The sequence below is a fragment of the Geotrypetes seraphini genome, chromosome 2 (assembly GCF_902459505.1).
Source record: "Geotrypetes seraphini chromosome 2, aGeoSer1.1, whole genome shotgun sequence".
Lineage (NCBI taxonomy): Eukaryota > Metazoa > Chordata > Amphibia > Gymnophiona > Dermophiidae > Geotrypetes > Geotrypetes seraphini.
Genome location: NC_047085.1, coordinates 529,529,151 through 529,552,039, shown reverse-complemented (window position 1 = coordinate 529,552,039; position 22,889 = coordinate 529,529,151). Strand labels below are relative to the sequence as shown.

At 44.1% G+C, this 22,889-nt stretch overlaps 1 protein-coding gene across 8 annotated transcripts in view; it reads left to right on the top strand.

Moving 5' to 3' along the window:
• The window catches only part of LOC117354790 (ornithine aminotransferase, mitochondrial-like), a 34,764-nt gene extending 12,102 nt beyond the window's left edge, over positions 1 to 22,662 (top strand). For 2 of the 8 annotated variants that reach the window (XM_033932764.1, XM_033932768.1), the window contains exons 2-6: positions 2,132 to 2,188; positions 14,175 to 14,248; positions 18,507 to 18,726; positions 19,995 to 20,218; positions 22,543 to 22,662. In XM_033932764.1, coding sequence (XP_033788655.1) covers positions 2,132 to 2,188; positions 14,175 to 14,248; positions 18,507 to 18,726; positions 19,995 to 20,212 — 569 coding nt within the window. In that variant the 3' untranslated portion in view covers positions 20,213 to 20,218; positions 22,543 to 22,662. Of the gene's footprint in view, positions 1 to 1,075; positions 1,116 to 2,131; positions 2,189 to 14,174; positions 14,249 to 18,506; positions 18,727 to 19,994; positions 20,219 to 22,542 lie in introns of those variants that run through there. The other 6 variants (XM_033932766.1, XM_033932770.1, XM_033932767.1 and 3 more) reach the window with 5 other exon arrangements.
• The last annotated feature ends 227 nt before the right edge of the window (positions 22,663 to 22,889 follow it).

The window sequence follows — 22,889 nt, the reverse complement described above, 5'->3', positions numbered from 1 at the left end:
ATGAAAGGTTTTCCATGCCCTTAATCATTCGTGTCGCTCTCCTCTGCACTCTCTCAAGTATTGCCATATCCTTCTTAAGGTATGGTGACCAATATTGAACACAGTACTCCAGGTGCGGGCACACCATTGCCCGATACAACGGCAGGATGACTTCTTTTGTTCTGGTCGTAATACCCTTTTTAATAATACCCAACATTCTGTTTGCCTTCTTCGCGGCTGCTGCGCATTGCGCCGTTGACTTCATTGTTGTATCCATCAGTACACCCAAATCTCTTTCAAAGTTACTTCCCGTTAATACTAATCCCCCCATTTGGTAGCTGAACATCGGGTTCTTTCTCCCTATATGCATGACCTTGCATTTCCCTACATTGAATTTCATCTGCCATTTATTCGCCCACTCCTCCAGTTTGTTTAGGTCCCTTTGTAGGTCCTCACACTCTTCCGTAGTTCTAACCCTTCTACAGAGTTTAGTGTCGTCCGCAAATTTTATAACTTCACATTTCGTCCCCGTTTCCAGGTCATTAATAAATACATTGAACAGCAGCGGTCCAAGTACAGACCCCTGCGGAACTCCGCTCGTGACTTTCCTCCAGCGGAGTTCAATGTGGTTACAAATGAAGATACTGGACATTACTCTGTGAATTACAATCTAAACAAGAGTAAGACATTTAACAGAAGCTTTAACAAAAGAAAATATTTAAAAGATAAGTCCTCAGTGCTAAATGCCCACGGCGACTGTCTCTACCCACCACCACCACCACCAGTCCTGATTGTAAGAGCCTCTTATTGGGCAGTCTGATGCAGTTGCACTGAAAACAGGGCCAATAAAACTTTTCTGGTTACAGCACCTCTTCCAGAGGGCTTGTCTCCTACAGGGTATAGAGCAGTATTTGTGGAAGCACAGAGGTGCTTGTAGGGAGTTCTCGGAAGCCAAGACATCAAGGCAGAAGAGCTCCAGAGCAGTTTTTGATTCTGTTTCAGATTCTCTGTCTGCTTAATACTTTAGTAGTTTGGCCAACTGTCCTGAATGATGTCATCCTAGCTTGCAATCTACTTACTACTTTTGACCAATGAACTGTACAGAAGAGAGATGAGAACTGTTTGGCAGGCTAAAGGTATGTTGGGGGGCCGAGTTGTGAGTGTCCAATCGTACTGAACTTCCTCACCTCATACACTTTTCACATGTTGGAAAGATGAATGTTAGCCAAAATCATGGCTGTTTGCACATTGTTGGCGCATGGTATGAGGCAATATTTAATTATTTACTTTTTGTTCAGATAGCAAAGAAAGTTAAATGTTGGCTTCTGCTCTCTGTCTTTTTTTTTTTTTTGACCCCACATACTTTTAGGAACCTGAACAAAAAATGTTGATCTACACTTTTCTCTCACTTCTGCTCTCTTCCTTACCTGTTCTGTGCAAGGAAACAGATGCTTGTTTTTAGGTGTTGGGCAACCTGGTACCTGAGCTTCTTCCATCCCATTTTCAGCTCTCCGAACATAAGACTAGTCATAGGGAGTCAGATCAGTGGTCCATCTAGCCCAGTAGCCCGTCTTCACAGTGGCCAATCCAGGTCACAAGTACCCCCAAAGAGTAGCAGCATTCCATGCTACTGATCCAGGGCAAGCAGTGGCTTCCCCCATGTCTGTTTCAATAGCAGACTATGGACTTTTCCTCCAGGAATTTGTCCAAACCTTTTTTTAAACCCAGCTACCGTAAGCAGTGTTACCACATCCTTTGGCAACAAGATCCAGAGCTTAACTATTTGGTGAGTGAATAAACTTCCTCCTATTTGTTTAAAGATATTTCCATGTAACTTGATTGTCCCCTAATTTTTCTAATTTTTGAAAGAGTCAAAAATCGATTCACTTGTATCTGTTCTATACCACTCGTTCAGGATTTTGAAGACCACAAACCATATCTCCCCTCAGCCTTCTCTTTTTCAAGCTGAAGAGCCCTAATCTCTTTAGCCTTTCCTCATATGAGAGGAGTCCCATCCTTTGATCATTTCCTAATTCAGCTCTATCTTGAGATAGGGCGACCAGAACTGAATGCAATACTCTGTGAGGTTCCACCATGGAGTGATAGAGAGGCCTTGTTTTCCTAATTCCTAACATCCTGTTTGCTTTTTTAGCCGCTGCTGCACATTGGGCAGAAGATATCAGTGTACCTACTACAGGATATTATGTATGTAAGCAATGTGTAAACCGCATTTTTATGCAGTATATAAATTGTTAAATAAATAAATGCTATTAATTACTTCTATAGTACTACCAGATGCACGCAGTGCTGCACAGTCACAAAGAAGAAATCAGTCCCTGCTCCAAAGAGCTTACAGTCTAAACAGTTAAGGGGAATGGTTAATCAGCTGGCTGGGTTAAAGGGCAGAGGAGTAGGGTTAAGGATTGATGGTTATATGAAAAAGGTGGGGTTTCAGTCTGCTTTTAAACAAGGGAAGGGGCTTGACGGACAAATTTGGCTAATTCATTCCAGGCATAGGAGGCAGCTAGATGAAAGAAACGAAGGATAAATCTAAGAGCAGCATATCTGAGGAACAGAATTCTCTGGGAGGTGTATAAGAAGAGAGAAGCAAGAGATATTGAGGGGCAGGGCCACCTAGATTGTTAACTCCTGATTTCAAGTTTACCTCTTGGATTATATTTGGGCATCTGTTAACAAAGTTGTAACTTTTAGGTTAAACTGTACTTGCTGTATACAGCCTTAGGTGAATCTCTTCATAAAGCATAGAAACATGATAGCAGATAAAAGCCAAATGGCCCATCTACAGCATCCACTATCTCCTCCTCTCCCTAATTGATCCCACGTGCCTGCCCCACGCTTTCTTGAATTCAGACAGTCTCTGTTTCCACCACCTCTTCCGGGAGACTGTTCCGTACATCTACCAACATAAGAATAGCCTTACTGGTCCATCAAGCTCACTCACGGTCACTAGTACCTGGCCAAAACCCAAACAGTAGCAATGTTCCATGCTACCAATCCAGGGCATAACAGACTCCAGGAATTCCTCCAAACCTTTCTTAAAACCAGCTACGCTATCCGCTTTTACCACAACCTCTGGCAACGCATTCCACAGCTTAATTATTCTCTGAGTGAAAAAATATTTCCTCCTATTGGTTTTAAAAAGTATTTCCCTGTAACTTCATCGAGTGTCCCCTAGTCTTTGTCATTTTTGACGGAGTGAAAATTGTACACTTGTACCCGTTCTACTCCACTCAGGATTTTGTAGCCTTCAGTCATATCTCCCCTCAGCCATCGCTTTTCCAAGCTGAAGAGCCCTGACCTTTAGTTTTTCCTGTCTGTAAAAAAAAGTATTTCCATAGATTACACCTGAGCCTATCACCTCTTAGCTTCATCCTATGCCCTCTCATTCCAGAACTTCCTATCAAATGAAAAAGACTCGACTCTTAGCATTTACGCCACAAAGGTATTTAAACATTTCTATCATATCTCCCCTCCTGCTTTTCCTCTAAAGTATACAGTATACTTGATGGGTTGAATTTAGGACCCAAAATGGTGAACTGGATTAGAATCTGGTTGACGGACAGACGCCAGAGGGTGGTGGTTAATGGAATTCGCTCAGAGGAAGGAAAGATGAGTAGTGGAGTCCCTCAGGGATGGGTATTGGGGCGATATGTTTGTGAGCGACATTGTTGAAGCGTTAGAAGGAAAGGTTTGCCTTTTTGCGGATGATGCCAAGATTTATTGCAGAGTAGACACCGAGGAGGGAGTGAAAAACATGAAAAAGGATCTGCAAAAGTTAGAGGAATGGTCTAATATCTGGCAACTAAAATTCAGTGCAGTGCAGAGTAATGCATTTGGGGATTAGAAATCAGAAGGAGCCGTATGTGCTGGAAGGTGAGAAGCTGATATGCATGGATAGGGAGAGGGACCTTGGGGTGATAGTGTCTGAAAATCTAAAGGCAAAGAGACAGTGTGACAAGGCAGTGGCTGTTGCCAGAAGATGCTGGGCTATATAGAAAGAGGTGTAGCCAGTAGAAGAAAGGTGTTGATGCCCCTGTACAGGTCGTTGGTGAAGCCCCACTTGGAGTACTGTGTTCAATTTTGGAGACTATATCTGGCAAAGGATATAAGAAGACTTGTAGTCCAGAGGAAGGCGACGAAAATGGTAGGAGGTTTGAGCCAAAAGATGTGTGATCAGAGACTGGAAGCCCTGAATATGTATATCCTAGAGGAAAAGAGGGACAGGGGAGGTATGATTCAGACATTCAAGTATATGAAAGGTATTAACGTAGAATAAAATATTTTCCAGAGAAAGGAAAATGGTAAAACCAGAGAGCATAATCTAAGGTTGAGGGGTGGTAGACTCAAGAGTAATGCGAGGAAATTCTTCTTTATGGAGAGGGTGGTTGATGCCTGGAATGTGCTCCCGAGGGAGGTGGTAGACAGGAAAGCGGTGACAGAGTTCAAAAAAGCATGGGATGAACAAAGAGGATCTCTAATCAGAAAATAATGGTATATATTGAAGAACTAAGGCTAGTACTGGGCAGACTTGCACAGTCTGTGTCACGTATATGGCCATTCAGTTGAGGATGGGCTAGGATGGTTTAGATGAGCAGGAGTCGGCTTCAATGGAGACTCCAGTAGATGCATAATACTGGGCAGAGCTCTGGGTTTCTGGCCCAAAAATTTCTAAGAAAAAGAACAATTTAAATTAAATCATTAAATTATAGAATGTATGTTTGGGCAGTCTGGATGGACCATTCAGATCATATTTGCCATCATTTACTATGTTACACATAAAATCATTTCTACCACGGGAGACCTCTTACTACCACTACTTATACCGTGTATACTCAAATATAAGTTGATCCGAATATAAGTCGAGATTCCCTTTTTCCCCAAAAAGAGGAGGAAAAATGGTTGACTCGCATATAAGTTGGATGGCTTAATAGTCAAGTGCCCTGCTCTGTCAGGCTCTGCACCCAGCTCCCTTTTTGCTAGGCACAGCACGCAGCACCCTTCCCTCCCTCCCCTGTTAGGGATTGCACCCAGCCTCCTTCCTTCCCTCCCTCTCCTGTCAGGCATTGCACTCAGCCCCCTTCCTTCCTTCCTTCCTTCCTTCCCTCCCCTGTCGGGCATTGCTCCCAGCCCACTTCCTTCCTTCCCTCCCCTGTCAGGCATTGTACCCAGCCCCCTTCCTTCCTTCTCCCGTCAGACTTTGCACCCTCCCTAATTTGCGGGAACCATTAAGGAAGCCACTCAGCACTGAGCAGCAGCGCAAAATCGCGCGCCTTCTCGTGCTTCTTCTCAGTGGCCGATGACGCTCACAGGCAGCTAGTTAGCAGCGGGGTAGGAACTTGGAAAGTTCGCTCCTGCCCGCTGCACCTCCACCGACGATCATCAGTAGAGGTATGAGCCTCAGGCTTGGACAGGGAGGGCAGCGGCCTGCAATAATTTTGGAAGGGGGGTAGAGGTGGTAACCTGAATATAAACCGGGACCCCCATTTTTTTGGCCATTTTATATTTGAGTATATACAGTAATTTAATGTACTGCACTGCGTAGATCTAGCAGTGGTATAGAAACACGTAAGAGATGATCACTGCTTAATAGAGCTTACAATATAATTAAAACAAATAGGAGAAATAGAGATTAGGGAATTTCTCACAGGGGGAATGATAAAACAGACATGAGTACTTTACCAAGTGAATGAGAGGATTTAAAAGCAGCCTTGAAAAAATTTGACTATTGCCAGAAACTGAGCTTTATGTCCTGACTCAGGAAGTCTGTTCCAGGGATATGGTGCAGCAAGATAGAAGGGATGGAGTTGGCAGTAGAGGAGAAGGGTACAGCGTGGAGTTCCCAGGGAGAAATATAAGGAGAGATAATGAGGAGCTGCAGAGTGAATGACTGGATAGGAAGCTGATGAAATGATTTGAGGAGAGGGGTAACGTGAGCAAAGCGACACTGGCGGAATATAAGTCATGCAGCAGAATTTTGAATGAATTGAAGGAAACAGAGATGGGTTTAGTAGACCTGTGAGAAACAAGTAGCAGTAATCTAGGCGACAGGTGAAAAGGGTGTGGGTAAGGGTTTTGGTAGTGTGCTCAGAAAGGGAAGGTCAGATTTTGGTGATATAGAGAGAAAGAAATGATAGGTTTTAGTGGTCTTTTGAAAGAGAGAGGAGTCAAAGGTGACTCTGAGGTTGCGAGACAGGGAAGATGTGTTCTACATAGAAACAGAGAATGGGAAAAGAGGTGGACAGGAATTGCTTTCTCCATTCTGCATGTTGCTAACAGAAATAACAGCACATGACAGAATCTGTCCTGGGCAAACAAATGATGTGGACAGTGGCGAACCTGGGGTATGTGACACCCGGGGCCAATCATTTAACAACCCCTCCCTCATATAAAAATGTTAAGTTTATTTAATCTTGATATACCGCACAAAAATATCTTAAATTGTAAAATAACAAAAACAGGAGAACAATAAGACAAAAATTTGAAATATAAAAGAGAGGCTAAAAGGGAAGGATAAAAATGAGAAATACAAAATCATGATAGGAAAGAAAACAAAGGTAAATTACATAAGAATAAAATAGATCAGGGTCGCCCGGAAATCAAGATGGTGTCGGGAGCAGATGCCTGAGCGAGCTGTGCTGCTCATTGTATCTGGACCCGCGTTGTGTGTTTCCTTCTTGGTAGCGATATGGGGAAGAGGAAGGGAGTTTCCCGCTTGGTCCCTCCGGCGGTCGAGCCCCCTCAACGGCTGATCCAGACGACGTTAACGAGCGTCTTTGCTCGTTCGGGTGAGGAGACCCAAACTACTTTGGGAGGAAGCCCAGAACTTTCGGGGAACCTCAACGCTGAGAGTTGGGCTACGTTGAGTCCCGAACAGAGGCTGGTTCCTCCCCAGCCTGGAAGTGCATCAGTGCAGGGAACGGCTGGAATCCGGCAGCCCCGAGAGGGAGAGCTTGACCCCAGCACAAGAGGGACATCCCCATTAAGCCCTTCGGATGAAGGAGGAGATGGGAACTACCAGAAATCTCCCTGCACTTTAGAGGAAGAGGTGAGAGGCGCTTCGGGAGGGAATACTATCAGCTTTGGGGAGATGAAAAAATCAGACAAAATAGATATGGAGGCGCTGTGGCAGGCCATATCAGTCATGGATTCCAATCTCAAATTGACTTCATCTACTATTAAAACAGATTATGGAACTATCTTTTCTAAGGTGGAACAACAAGGGGTATGTCTTATTAATTTGAAAGAAAGGCTGGAGAAACAGGAAAATAATTTAAATGATGTAAAGAAGCTACAAATGGAACTGGTTAAGGAGAGATCTTATGTTTCCCGTAAGATGAAGAATTTTTAAAATCAACTGAGGAAAAATAATTTAAGATTTTTGAATTTTCCAAAATGTCCTATTTTATCACCAGTTGAGATGGCTAGGAAATATTTTTGTGAAACTTTAGCCGTTCCACCAGAAAATTTACCTCCAATCGTTAGAGCTTACTATCCGAATATAAAGACACCACCACAAGGGAAATCCACTCCTACAGAAATTCCAGTGGATAAAGCAATGGATATGAATTTGTCTTCATTTCTGGAAAATTCCCTTGAAGTTGTCACCCATAGAACTACCATGTTGTTGACTCTAGCCTTGGAGAGTGATAGGGAATTATTTCTTCGTATGTATTTTCGTCATATAAATGATAAGTTTTTGGGCTCTAATGTTCGAGTTTTTCCAGATTTAGCTCAGAGGAACCAGAGACGTAGGAAGGAGTTCTTGTCCTTGAGGCCAAGAACTCTTGCTTTGGGGGCTACATTTCTTGTTAAATTTCCTGCAAAGTGTTATGTATCTTATCAAGATAAGAATTTTCTTTTCTTTGAGCCTAAACAACTTTTGGAATTTATTGGATCAAAAGTAGTAGATAAAGTCAATCCAATCTTATCAGCTTCTTTGATTGGGTAACAGGGAAGCTAGACTCGGGAGAATCTCTGGACATAGTGTACTTGGATTTCAGTAAAGCTTTTGACAGCGTCCCACACCGTAGACTGTTAAGCAAGATGAAATCGATGGGGTTAGGTGAGACACTAATTGCATGGGTTAATGATTGGCTGAGTGGTACATAAGAACATAAGAACATAAGCACATAAGCAGTGCCTCCGCCGGGTCAGACCATAGGTCCATCTAGCCCAGCAGTCCGCTCCCGCGGCGGCCCAAACAGGTCATGACCTGTCTAAATCATCCGAAGGGGCCCCCATGCCACCTTGGTTTCCTGATGAGTCCTATCTTCCCATCGAAGTCCTAGCCCTCCGGTCTTGCACATGCACGACCTGGTTGGGTTTCTATACTTTCTCAGTATCCCACGATCCTTTATCCCCCAGGAATCTGTCCAGTCTCTGTTTGAATCCCTGTACCGTACTCTGCCCGATCACTTCCTCCGGTAGCGCATTCCAAGTGTCCACGACCCTTTGGGTGAAGAAAAACTTCCTTGCATTTGTTTTGAACCTATCTCCCTTGAGTTTCTCCGAATGCCCCCTCGTACCTGTTGTCCCCTTCAGCCTGAAGAATCTGTCCCTATCCACCCTCTCTATGCCCCTCATGATCTTGAAGGTCTCTATCATATCACCCCTGAGCCTCCTTTTTTCCAGAGAGAAGAGCCCCAGCCTGTCCAACCTCTCGGCGTATGGGCAGTGTTCCAGCCCTCTTACCAGTTTCGTTGCTCTCCTTTGGACTCTCTCAAGTACCGCCATGTCTTTCTTGAGGTATGGCGACCAATATTGAACGCAGTATTCCAGATGAGGACGCACCATCGATCGATACAATGGCATGATGACTTCCCGCGTCCTGGTTGTTATGCCCCTCTTTATGATGCCCAGCATCCTGTTGGCTTTTTTCGAGGCCGCTGCGCACTGTGCAGATGGCTTCAGTGATGCATCCACCAGCACACCCAAGTCTCTCTCAAGACTGCTTTCTCCCAACAATGCCCCCCCCCCATTTTGTAGTTGAACAACGGGTTCTTTTTCCCTATATGCATGACCTTACATTTTTTCACGTTAAAGCGCATTTGCCATTTGTTTGCCCAGTCTTCCAGCTTGTCTAGGTCCCTTTGCAGGTCCTCACACTCCTCCCTGGAGCTAACTCTGCCGCACAGTTTGGTATCGTCTGCAAATTTTATAACCTCGCACTTTGCCTCCTTTTCCAGGTCATTGATAAATATGTTGAAGAGTAACGGCCCCAGCACCGATCCCTGTGGCACACCGCTCGTGACTCCCCGCCAGTCAGAAAATTGGCCCTTTACTCCGACCCTCTGCAGTCTACCCGACAACCAGTGCTCGATCCATCTGTGCACATCCCCTCCCACCCCGTGGTTCCACAGCTTTCTAAGCAGCCTTTCATGTGGAACCTTGTCGAAAGCCTTTTGGAAATCGAGGTAAATGATGTCGACGGGTTCCCCATTGTCCACCCGACTGCTTATTCCCTCAAAGAAGTACAGAAGGTTCGTTAAGCACGACCTTCCCTTACAGAATCCGTGCTGGCTTTTTCTCAGTAGGCCATTTCTCTCAATGTGTTCGCAAATGCTGTCCTTGATCATAGCTTCCACCATCTTCCCTATAATTGAAGTCAGGCTCACCGGCCTGTAGTTCCCGGGGTCACCCCTCGATCCCTTTTTGAAGATAGGTGTGACATTCGCCAATCTCCAGTCCTCTGGTACCTCTCCAGTTCTTAAGGATAGGTTGCAAACATGCTGGATTGTGTCCGCTATTTCTTGTCTTAGTTCCTTCAGAACCCTTGGGTGGATCCCGTCCGGACCCGGTGATTTGCCGCATTTTAACCTGTCTATCTGTTTGAGGACATCCTCCTTACTTACCTCTATGTGCTCCAATTTTTCAGCCTGTTCCCCACTCATGAGCTCCTCTGAGTCCGGTATATTAGATATATCTTCTCTCGTGAAAACCGATGAGAAGAACGTGTTCAACCTCTCAGCTATCTCTTTATCCTCCTTTATCACTCCCTTCCTATCCCCATCGTCCAAGGGCCCCACCTCCTCTCTCGCTGGTCGCTTCCCCTTTACGTAACTGAAGAATGCCTTGAAGTTTTTCGCTTCCCTGGCCAGCCCCTCTTCGTATTTTCCTTTTGCTTTTCTAACCTCTCTGTGGCATTCCTTTTGGCAATTCCTGTGCGCCTGGTGATTTTCCTCCGTTGGGTCCTTTTTCCATCTCCGGAAGGATACTTTTTTGTCATTTATTGCCCTCTTTACTTCTGTTGAGATCCAAACTGGGTCCTTTGACCTCTTGTTCTTGCAGCCTTTCCTGAAACTGGGGACGTACCTTCTTTGTGCTTCCTGCAGGGTGTCCCTGAATAGGGTCCAGGCGCTTTCCACAGTCTCCATCCTAAAGATGTTTTTGAGCTTCCTCCCCACCATTTCCCTCATAGCAACATAGTTCCCTTTCTTGAAGTTGAGTGCAGTTGTTGCGGTCCTCCTTACTGTGGGTGTCCCCCTTTCTAATGTGAATCTGATCGCATTGTGGTCACTGTTGCCTAGTGGTCCTCCCACTTCTACCCCACTTGCAGGCCCCCCTAATCCGTTCAGGATGAGGTCAAGAGTAGCACTCCCTCGTGTCGGTTCCCTGACCAGTTGCTCCATGAAGCAGTCCCTCACAGCTTCTACAAATCCTGTTTCCCTAGTGCAGTTGGAGTGACCCGTACTCCAGTCTATCCCCGGGTAGTTGAAGTCCCCCATCACTGTCACACTTCCAGTCCTGCACTCCTGTCTCAGTTCAGCTTCCAAGTCGTGTCCGACTCCTTCCGGCGTACCAGGTGGGCGATAGTACAGCCCCAGTTTTATGCCTGCACCCTTGTTTCCTGGCAATTTGACCCATAGCGATTCCAGCCCCTCTGCCTTCGTTGCCATATCCATCCCGACCGAGTAGATAGAGTCCTTTATATATAGTGCTATGCCTCCCCCCTTCTTGTGGGTCCTGTCCCTTCTGTTGAGTTTGTACCCAGGCAGCGCTACATCCCAATGATTCTCCTCTGTCCACCATGTTTCTGTAATTCCAATTATATCCAGGTCTTCCCCTTGGCCACGACCTCTAGTTCACCCATTTTGGCCGTGAGGCTTCTTGCATTTGCGTAATAGCATCGCAGGTCCCGTCGTTTTTTCCTCCACCTCTGCATATACCTGGGCCGCCTCTCCTGTTCCCTCTATTTCTGCTTTGCCCTCAGCTTTTACCCTCGTAGCTTTCAGTTTCCCCACATTCCCGTCACCCCACTTCCCCGCTTTTCCTCCGGTTTTTCTTGCCCCCTCTTGGGCCCTGGCCTCTGTTCGATCCCCCTCGCCTTGTGTCACCCCTATATTGCCCTCCGTTTTCGCCCTTGTGCCACCCAGTCCCCCTGTGTCCCCATGCCCCTTCAGAGGGTGGTGGTCAACGGCACCCTTTCTGAGACATCGGATGTGACCAGCGGAGTGCCACAGGGCTCAGTCCTGGGTCCATTCCTTTTTAACATATTCATAAGGGACTTGTCCCGAGGGCTTCAGGGTAAAGTAACACTATTCGCCGATGACACCAAAATATGTAATATAGTAAGTGAAAGCAATCGGCAGGATAGTATGACGCAGGATCTGCTTACGTTGGAAAACTGGTCCTCGACATGGCAGCTGGGCTTCAACGCTAAGAAATGTAAGGTCACGCATTTCGGCAGTGGAAATCCATGCAAAACTTACACCTTAAATGGAGAAACATTAGCTAGGACTTCAGAAGAACGAGACTTGGGAGTAATCATCAGTGCAGACATGAAGGCTGCCAAACAAGTAGAGAAGACCTCATCCAAGACAAGGCAAATGATGGGATGTATCAGTAGAAGCTTCATCAGCCGCAAACCTGAAGTCATAATGCCACTATACAAAACCATGGTCAGACCTCATCTGGAATACTGTGTGCAATTCTGGAGGCCACATTACCATAAAGACGTGCTTAGAGTTGAGTCAGTTCAACGGATGGCCACTAGGATGATCTCCGGGCTTAAAGGTCTCCCGTACGAAGAAAGACTAAACAAATTTCAGCTCTACACTCTAGAGGAACGCAGGGAAAGGGGGGACATGATTGAGACATTTAAATACATCACAGGACGTGTCGAGGTGGAAGACGACATCTTCTTTCCCAAAGGACCCTCGGTCACAAGGGGGGCACCCACTCAAACTCAGAGGAGGGAAATTTAATGGTGACACCAGGAAGTATTTCTTCACAGAAAGGGTAGTAGATCACTGGAACAAGCTTCCAATGCAGGTGATCAAGGCCACCAGCGTGCTTGACTTTAAGAATAAATGGGACATACACGTGGGATCCCTACGAGGGTAGAGTTAAGGAACTAGGTCATTAGCACTCAGACTTAATGGGGTGGGTCAGAAGAGTGGGCAGACTTGATGGGCTATAGCCCTTTTCTGCCGTCATATTTCTATGTTTCTATGTTTCTAAGAAGGATTGGTAACCATGTCTAGAGATGTATGACCTGCCAGCTGGCTGTAATTCGGGAATCTAATACCGTGACCTTAATTAACTTTGTTATTTCTATTTGGAAGTTTATTTTTTTTCTTGATCTTCATTTTTGTGGACTAAATAAGATATAGTTAATGTTTCCTTTATAACTTTTATTGAATATAATTTCTGGATCTGTAGCATCAAGTAAAGCAATGCTTGTATTTAAAATGGAAAATCTTATAAATAAATTAAAAAAAAAAGAATAAAATATGCATCGGAAAAAAAAAAGGATCGGAGGAGCTACACCCAGGGTGGACCTCTGAACCCCCTATTAGTATGCCACTGCCCAAGGAAGGGGATTTTGGTCTCCAAAAGTCATTAAGAATGTATTAAAATTAGTCCAATAAAAAGATGTCCTTATTTCCATTTCCATTTTTTTAAAATAAAAGTTAATCAATACAGCTACAATAATATTTTATTCTAAAGCAACCCCCCAAAAATCTTTTTTCTACCTTTGTCATCTCTGGTTTCTGCTTTCCTCATCTTCTCTTCATTCTTCATTCCATCCAGCATCCGCCCTCTTTCTCTGTCCCTTCCATTTTTCTTTGTCTCCACTCTCCAAGCTTTGGCATCTTTTCTTCCCTCCTCTCCTTCCCATTAGAGAATGACACAGGTACAAATTTTTCCCCATCCTCGCAGGAGCTCATTTTCCCATCCCAGCGAGTTCTTTTCCTGTCCTTGCCCCATTCCTGCAAGCTCTGTACTCATCTTCACAAGCCTCAAACACTTTAAATCATAAGTGTTCGAGGCTTATGTGGTTAAGACAGAGCTTACGGGAATAGGGCGGAGACAAGATGGGGACATTGAGTTTCTGCAGGGATGGGGACAAATATGTCCCTGTGTCATTCTCTACTTCTCACCCCAATTCACCCCATGATCTGGCATCTACTGCCCTTCCCCTATTCCTTTGATTCTCTCTCCTCTCTTCTTTTTCCATCCCTCTCCCTCCATGCTCTGGCATCTCCTTAACTTCCTTCCTTCCTTCCCGATGGTCTGGCACATGCCTCCTTCCCTGCCATGGCATTTCTCTTCTCTCCTTCCCTGCCATGGCATTTCCTTTCTTTCCCTCCCTCTCTTCCTTTCTGATGGTCTGGCATCTCGGTTTCCTTCCCTTCCTCCCTGGTCTGGCAACTCTGTCTTCTTCCCGCCCCCTATGCCCTGGAATCTCTTACTCGTTTAACATCTCTTTCCTCTCTTCTCCCTTCCCTGGTCTTCCTTCTCCCTCCCTATCTTTGTCATCCCCTGTCAGCAGTGCAACATTCAGAACTCATTGGTCTCGTCGGCGTCGGGTCTTCCTCTCTGCCAGGGCTTGCCTGGCAGAGACCTGTTGGAGAGGAAGGCCTGATGCCGGCATAGCAGTATATTATGAATGCTGCCGGAAGAAGTTCCCGGAGTCGGATCATGACACCGGTACTCACTCGGGGCATTCTTTTATGGGCTGCACCCAGGGCAGGCCGCTACCTCCCCTTGGTATGCCACTGAGCATGTAATGTTGCTACTATTTGGGTTTCTTCCAGGTGCTTGTAACTAAGATTGGCTACTGTTGGAAACAGGATCTGGCTATGATGATAAAACTGTAGAATGTCAATGCTTCTGTACAATGAGATTTGTTCTTTAAACCTGTTTTCTGTCTATTGTGGTGTATGTTATAGATTGGACTCCAGACTGGTTGTGGCCAACTGAAGCTGAAAAGAGAAGGACTAGAAAAAGTACACTCACTCTTGAGGTGAGTGGAGTGATTTTTCAGTCCTAAAACAGACATTTCAGAGTTTAGAAAAATAAAAAGCCCTCTGATTTATTGAGCATCACTTCTGGTGGCAATTGATTTTACTACACCATAGGCGTGAGGTAGCTATATCCAGAATGATGGGTACAAATATGAAAAAATGATAATCTGGTCAGCAATGAAATGCTATTTACTTTGTATTGTAACTATTAATGTCGTCTGCTCTTTATTTTTATTCCTTACTGAAGTTGTCTCTGAATACAGTACTTGTTCCTGTTTGCACTTTTGCTTCTGAATGATTTATTTTTCTAGCAAATATTTGGTACTTTTTCAGTTAAAATTAATAAATTGTCATGAAGAAAAGAAATTTCAGAGAAGTTGTTCCAGCAATAAGCCTAACTAAACCCTTGATATCCTTAAATGTTTTATCTTGTAGCCTCGGTCGTAATCTACCTAGGAGGACACGTCAGCTACTGCTGGTTTTATTTCCAACCTTTGGCCTGCAGTGGAAGCTGAATGTCTAGCTTGCTTTCTTCCATCTGTTGTTTTGTCCTCCGTAGCCTGTCACACAGTTTGCTGTGAAGTGAATTTTCCATTTTTTTTTCTAGGAAGAGTAGTTTGATTTTCCTAGAAGACTTATTTCCTTTTGGGAATTGCTTTTGATTTAGTTCATTATTCAGGTCTCTTACAGAGACCTTTGGTTGGTATCTCGGGTCAAGTTCTGTGCTGATATTCTCGTTTTCTGCGGATCCACACCTTCAAAGTAAGTGCTTCAGATACCTCTCTCTGCTCTTATCTGCTCATTTGTGGTGGTCCCCACAGATCACTATCACCCTGTGAGGCTGTCATTTCCCTCTTAAGAATACTCCTGGGTTGTCAGAGCCACCTTGAAACTCAGTCCTGCCATGAGAAGGGTAGAACCAGAAGGCCATGGTTCAATAGGTATAAAAGCTTGAAGCACTGCTAGATTAAAGAGGCCCAACTGTATGTGAACCTCATCTGCGACAGTCAGGTAGGCCACATTTAATGTGGTATCTTTGACCCAGCTGGGCACAGTCTGACCTGGGTAAACTGCTAACCATTGTACAGGTAACTCTGAGGAGCCCAGCAGTGATGGCTGCTTTGCCCATAGATGATGGTACCGACAATTAAAGGATATTTTCATGTCTGAGGACTTTTGTTTGCTTTTCTCCCTCACCAGACCTGGTAAATGAACAGGTTAAAACGAACCTACCTGATACCTTAAATATTTCTTCACTGAGTGGCTCTGGTTTATTCTTGTTCCTCTTTCCACACACCCATTCTTTTTAATATCTTAATCCTTTGGCTACATTAATCCAATCTTTGTGTAAACATCCTTTTGATTCCACGTCATACCTGCTTTAAACAAATTGCTACTTGGCTTATCAAGTATCTCCTTAAATCCAGACAAAATATTACCTAATTAGATTAGAGGCCATTTGGCCCTTCAAGTCCACTGCTCTTTGATGATCACAATAATCCTGATGGTTTTTTGTTGTTGTTGCAATCCTTCGTTCCCACCTTACCTGTTTCTAAACAAATCTCTGCAGTTTGAAGTGGATTTCTTCACTTTGTAAACTAGAAGAGTACCCTTAGACTGGAAAACGGCCAACGTCACTCCACTGCACAAAAAGGGTTGCAGGACAGAAGCTGCAAATTACAGACCGGTGAGTCTCACATCGATAGTGAGTAAACTCATGGAAACGCTAATTAAACATGAAATAGATATGATTCTGAGCAAAGAGAATCTACGGGATCCCCACCAACATGGATTTACCAAGGGTAGGTCCTGCCAATCCAATTTAATTAGTTTCTTTGATTGGGTCACCAGAAAACTGGATTTGGGAGAGTCCTTAGACGTTGTGTACTTGGACTTCAGTAAAGCTTTTGATAGCGTTCCACACCGTAGGTTATTAAGCAAGATGAAATCAATGGGATTAGGAGAAACACTAACTGCATGGGTCAACGACTGGCTAAGTGGTAGACTTCAGAGGGTGGTGGTTAATGGCACCCTCTCCAAAACGTCGGTAGTAGCCAGTGGAGTGCCGCAGGGCTCGGTGTTGGGCCCGATCCTTTTCAACATATTCGTAGGAGACCTGGCTCAGGGGCTTCAAGGTAAAATAACATTATTCCCAGATGACGCCAAACTGTGTAACATAGTAGTGAAAGGTCACTTGGACACACAAAGTCAGAGGTGTGAAGAAAGTACAAGAGAGGTTTATTACAGCATACCGGACTCTAGTGCAGTTAACAGCCTGCCTACTAGAGTGTTAGAATCAGGAAATGCATGGACTTTTATGCCCTTTTCGCAAACTAATATATGCAAAAACTACAATTTTCATTTGTTACTTCTATAACTTTCTACAATTATTATTGGTCCTAAGCCAGCACTTATGATAGGTTCAGGGATACAACTTATAGTCCTATAGGAAACTAGCTCATTTCTCTGCTTATCTAAATCTTACAGCTCTAAATGTTACATGTACAGAAGGGCAAGGTACATCATGGCTCAAACTCTTATCTATTTAGCTTACAATGTGGTAAGGCAGGGACATACATTTCAGGCAGATGAGGTCAGTAGATTGTACACTGTTTTCAGCTATGTAGGCCAGAGCAATATTTTAAACAACAGTTAACCATTTCATGACCCTACAGTAGGTAATAGCACTTTGCCCGACGGTATGACACAAGACTTACTCTTGTTGGAACGTTGGTCCTCGACTTGGCAACTTAACTTTAACGCTAAGAAATGTAAGGTCATGCACCTTGGCAGCAGAAATCCGTGCAGGAATTACACCCTAAATGGTGAGACCTTAGCTAGGACCACAGCAGAGCGCGATTTAGGAGTAATCATTAGGGAAGACCTGAAAGCTGCCAATCAAGTGGAGAAGGCTTCATCCAAGGCTAGACAAATGTTGGGATGTATCCGTAGAAGTTTCGTCAGCCGGAAGCCCGAGGGTCATTATGCCATTGTACAGAACCATGGTGAGGACCTCATCTGGAATACTGTGTGAATTCTGGAGGCCACACTACCGTAAAGATGTTCTGAGAGTCGAGTCGGTTCAGCGTATGGCCACCAGGATGGTCTCAGGGCTCAAGGATCTCTCATACGAAGAGAGGCTGAATAAATTGCGGCTGTACTCTCTCGAGGAACGTAGGGAGAGGGGAGACATGATTGAGACGTTTAAGTATATCACCGGTCGTATCAAGGAGGAAGATGATATTTTCTTTCTTAAAGGACCCTCGGCCATAAGGGGGGCATCCGCTAAGAATCAGGGGGCGGGGAAATTTCATGGCGATTTCAGGAAGTATTTCTTCACCGAAAGAGTGGTTGATCATTGGAATAGATTTCCTGTGCAGGGTGGTCAAGGCCAGCAGCGTGCCAGATTTTAAAAAATAAATGGGATGCGCATGGTGGATCTCTAAGAGGGTAATAGTGTGGGGAGAGTCATCAGAATATGCAGACTGATGAGATATAGGATATCTGGGAGAATAAATTTAGGGAAGGGGATCTTTAATGTGGGCAGACTAGATGGGGCTGCCCTCATTTTTCTATGTTTCTAGATCTATTAGGAATTATTTGAATCTGAACTCACTACAAACACTTGATCCTGTGACCCTGGACAAGTCACTTAATCCCCCATTGGTAGAGTGTGAGCCCACAGAGACAGATAGGGAAAAGTGATTGAGTAGCTGAATGTAAACCACTTAGAATAGATTATAAGTGGTATCACCCAATCTGAGGTAAATTTACAATCTCTCCAACACTGCTGCAAAAATATGAGAAAATCATGCCACTCTACTGGCTTCCAATATACTCCTGGATTCAATTCAAACTACTTTGTTCGGTATTCCAGATTCTCTCCTTCTTTAAATGATAACCATCTGGTTCTTCTAAATCCCTCTCAAGAAAAATGGGAATCTCCCAGGAACAGTGTTCTGCTTTTTAGCTCCTGGACTCTGGAATGACTTACCCCTACCTAGGATTTTAAGATTCATTGGGAAACTCCTGACTTTACCATATTTTACCTTTGATAAATGGGGAATTCTGAAAGCTATCCCAGCTGGTGTCACGTAGAATAAATGTTTATGTTATTACTCTGTTCTAATTTCAGTCCTTTAATGGCGGTGTGTTTAATCCCCTTTCTTTCAATTTCCATAATAGCTGTATACAAAGGCAGCCTTAGCTGTAAAATAAATGTTATTGTTAAAACAACCTTTTTCCTTCCCTCCCCAGGAAATTGTTCTGAAGTTGAAGATGTTTTCCAAGCTTACTCAGAGACCGATATTCACCATCCTATGTCGCCGTGTTCACGCTTCAATACATTCTGCCCCTACAACGCTGACCCAGAAAACACAGGAAGAGCCGCTTACATCTAACTATGTGTTTGAACGGGAGGAAAGATACGGAGCACACAACTATCATCCACTACCTGTAGCACTTGAAAGAGGAAAAGGTACTCAGCTCGGTTAGAAACATAGAAGCATGATGGTAGATAAAGGCCAAATGGGCCCATCCAGGCTGCCCATTGCCGCAGTAACATCTCTTCCTCTCTGAGATCCCATGTGCCTATCCCAGGCTTTCTTGAATTCAGGCATTGTCTGACTCCACAATCTCTTCCTGGAGACTGTTCTATGCATGTACCACCCTTCTGTAAAAAAAGTAAATTCCTTAGATTACTCCTGAGCCTATCACCTCTTAACTTCATCTTATGCCCTCTCATTGCAGAGTTTCCTTTCAAGTGAAAGAGACTACGGCTCTGTTAGAAACATAGAAGCATGATGGTAGATAAAGGCCAAATGGCCTATCCAGGCTGCCCATCCACAATAACATTATCTCTTCCTTGCTGAGATCCCACGTGCCTATCCCGGGCTTTCTTGCTGGGCATGGGAGGGTGTAGATGGGCTGGAGTAGGTTTTAACGGAGATTTCGGCAGTTGGAACCCAAGCACAGTACCGGGTAAAGCTTTGGATTCTTGTCCAGAAATAGCTAAGAAGAAAAAATTTAAATTGAATCAGGTTGGGCAGACTGGATGGACCATTCGGGTCTTTATCTGCCGTCATCTACTATGTTACTAATGAATTCAGGCATTATCTGACATCCACAATCTATTCCTGAGGACTGTTCTATGCATCTACCACCCTTTCTGTAAAAAAGGATTTCCTTAGATTACTCCTGAGCCTATCACCTCTTAACTTCCATCCTATGCCCCTCTCATTGCAGAGTTTCCTTTCAAGTGAAAGAGGACTCAACTTATGGCCATTTACATTACGTAGGTATTTAAAAGTCTCTATCATATCTCCCCTCTCCCGCCTTTCCTCCAAAGTATACAGATTGAGATCTTTAAGTCTGTCCCCATACACCTTATGACAAAGACCACACACCATTTTAATAGCCTTCCTCTGGACCGACGCCAATCCTTTTATATCTTTTTTGAAGGTGCGGCCTCCAGAATTGTAAATTCTAAATGAGGTCTCACCAGAATCTTATACAGGGCATCAATAGCTCTTGGGCTCAGGAACACCATAGCTTGGGCACAAACAACAGATTTTTCTATGCATGCAAAAACCTCACGTGTGGCTTTTAACGGATGGAAGTGTGCTGTTCATTTCACATTCACTTAGAATTGTTATTTACGCAGGAGGCTCCCACAGTCAAATGAAGAAATTCTGGAGTCCAAACAGTATGTATGCTGCTAAAGTACGTTTTCTTGTCTTTCTCTAGGTGTTTATGTGTGGGATGTTGAAGGTAGGAAGTATTTTGACTTCTTGAGTGCTTACAGTGCAGTAAACCAAGGTCACTGTCACCCAAAGATTGTCAGCGCTCTCAGGTCTCAAGCCGAGAAACTACACTTACGTCTAGAGCTTTCTACAATGTTGAACTTGGGGAATATGAAGAATACATGTCAAAACTCTTCAACTATCACAAAGTTTTGCCAATGAACACAGGTAAAAACTTGAGCTGGTCTTGTGCTGCTCTTTTGAATATTTATCTTGATTCATAAACTGTTCATATGATTTTGGGGATGTTAACTTTGGCTGTGCACAACTCGTAGCTTTCTAAAGCCTGGGGTTGGTTTGGATTGCCATGTTGTGGTATTCTTGGACTAACTGTTTAAATGAATTTGAAATTGCTAGCTGGAAAAACATTTACAACTTTAATAAGGCCCCATGGTTTGGTTGTTTAAAGTAGGCAGAGCCATCTTACTTTGGCAAAGTTTAGAAAAGGCCTGGAATATTCAACTAGGCTTTCCGTTTGATAACAGGGGGACCTCCATAGAAGTGAGCTTAAGGCCACATGAGAGGGGTCTAGCTTCCATTACAGAATACCAGGGTATCTCAGTCTTGGCACCTGCCGTTACACTTCCTTGCGTTGGAGTCTAAATATGGCAGAGACGTGTATAGAAACCCTACCTTAAGTTCCACTCATGTTCCTAATGTTTGTTACAAATCAGCAACTAGGAATTAAAATCTGCAGAAAATACAGAGTTAAACATGACATTCTGCACTGACGTCAAGTTCCTGCTTCTGGGTTCACCTTACATAGTGCCTGTTTGTAAGGGGGAGGGCATACACATAAGGAGTGCTTTATGCTAGGCTAATCAGAGTTTCTATTCTGCCTTTATCTAGTCAGTTCAAGGTTGGATTATGTTAGAAGAGGTTGAAGTTTACAATGGACAGTTAGTTTGACACTAAGGGCTCCTTTTATCAAGCTGCGGTAGGCGGTTAACGCACGGAATATCGCGCGTTCAATCGCCTGGCGCGCTAGTCGCTAACGCCTCCATTGACGAGGTGCTAGTTTTTTGGGTGTGCCGCGGGGGTTAGCGCGTGATGAAATGTCCGACGCGCTAACCCCGTAGCACACCTTGATAAAAGGAGCCCTAACATTCAATAAAGTTGCTCTTACAGGTAGAGATCAGTATCGTATAACTATTAATAGGGTTAGTCATAGTTACAAGGAGTGGTTAGAGCTGCTGCTTCCGTGCCTGAGGTTGTGGGTTTAAAACCAGCATCACTCCTTGTGACCCTCCATTGGCCCAGGTACCCTAGTTAAATTATGAGCCCACCAGAAGAGAGAAGGCAAATGCTTAGAGTATCTAAATCCCAATAAATAAAATGTGAAACTTAACAGTATTCTGAAAGATTCCTATGTATGTAACTTAGACGTAAGCATTTCCACCAGTTCTATTGGTGGCAGAAGAACTCGCCCTCCACTTCAAAGCCTAGAGGTAGAGCTGCTGCCTCTGCACTCTGAGGTTATGTGACTGAATCCCAGGGCTGCTCCTTGTGACTTAATCCTCCATTGCCCCAGGCACAGAGTCACAAAGAAGAAGACAGTCCCTGCTCCAAAGAGCTTACAATCTAAACAGACAAACAGGATGTCATGAATCCAGTGAAGGGGAATGGTTAATCTGCTGGCTGGGTTGGAGGGTTATGGATCGAAGGCTATATCAAATAGGTGTGTACTGTACATGTATTCTGCTAATCTTTCTAATGTGTATACTTCCCCTTCAAAGAATAAACACAAAGGAGATTAGAGACTTTAAAATGAAGAGTCATCTGAGTTCCCTACAACTAAAGGCTTGTCTGCCCATATTTGAAAGTTTACCCAAGACAAGACTAGTGGCTCATGTGACCTATTGTGCATTGTACAGTTTGGGCGAAATGCCATGCCAGCTTCCAGTTAGTTTGTGCCCCTGGATAAGAATATAGCACCAAGTATCTGAGCTCATATTCTAGGAGGCTGATTTATTTTATTTATTTATTTAAGTATTTATAGACCACTTCTAGCCTAAGTGGTTTACATTCAAGTACTCAAGTATTTCTCCCTATCTGACTAATGTACCTGGGGCAATGGAGTGTTAGTGACTTGCCCAGGGTCACAAGGAGCAGGCAGGACTTGAACCTGCAGCCCTAACCACTAGGCCACTCCTCCACTCTCCACGTTGCATAGTCTGGTCTGCTAAGGTGGTTGTACTTGTGCTTAGAAATCCAGAGGTAACTCTCAGTTGAAGCTGGTGTGAGGTCAGAGCACCAGGAAAGCCCAGTTCACATCCTCCTGATGCTGCTCCTATGATCTCGGGTACAAAATTAGATCACTGGGGATAGGGAAACAGCATGGAAGAACTGCTGAAAAGGGGTGAGCTAAGTGCAAAATGCAATGTACAAGGAGCTAAAAATACCTGCTTTCTGATGAGACTGAGAAATGGCGACATATGTACCTTTAGGGACCAAAAGAAAATATTTGCTATTAATACTGTTATCCTTTCCAGGTGTGGAAGCTGGTGAGAGCGCCTGCAAGCTGGCTCGCAAGTGGGCTTACACTGTGAAAGGAGTGCCAAAATACAAAGCAAAAATCATTTTTGCAGGTAGAGTATGGCAGCTACACGTAGAATGTAGGACTAAATGGGAAAAGTAGCTGACACTTCTGCTGAATGAAGGAGAATTTTAAACTAAATTAAACTAAAACTTAGCTTTATATACCAGGTCTTCAGCCAGACAGGAGCTCAACTTGGTTAACAATAGCTAAAAAAATACTTAAAGTAACAATCAGAAAACATTAATAGGACTAGTTTCCAAAGTGTTTGGGAAATAAAATAGTTTTTAAAGATTTACGAAA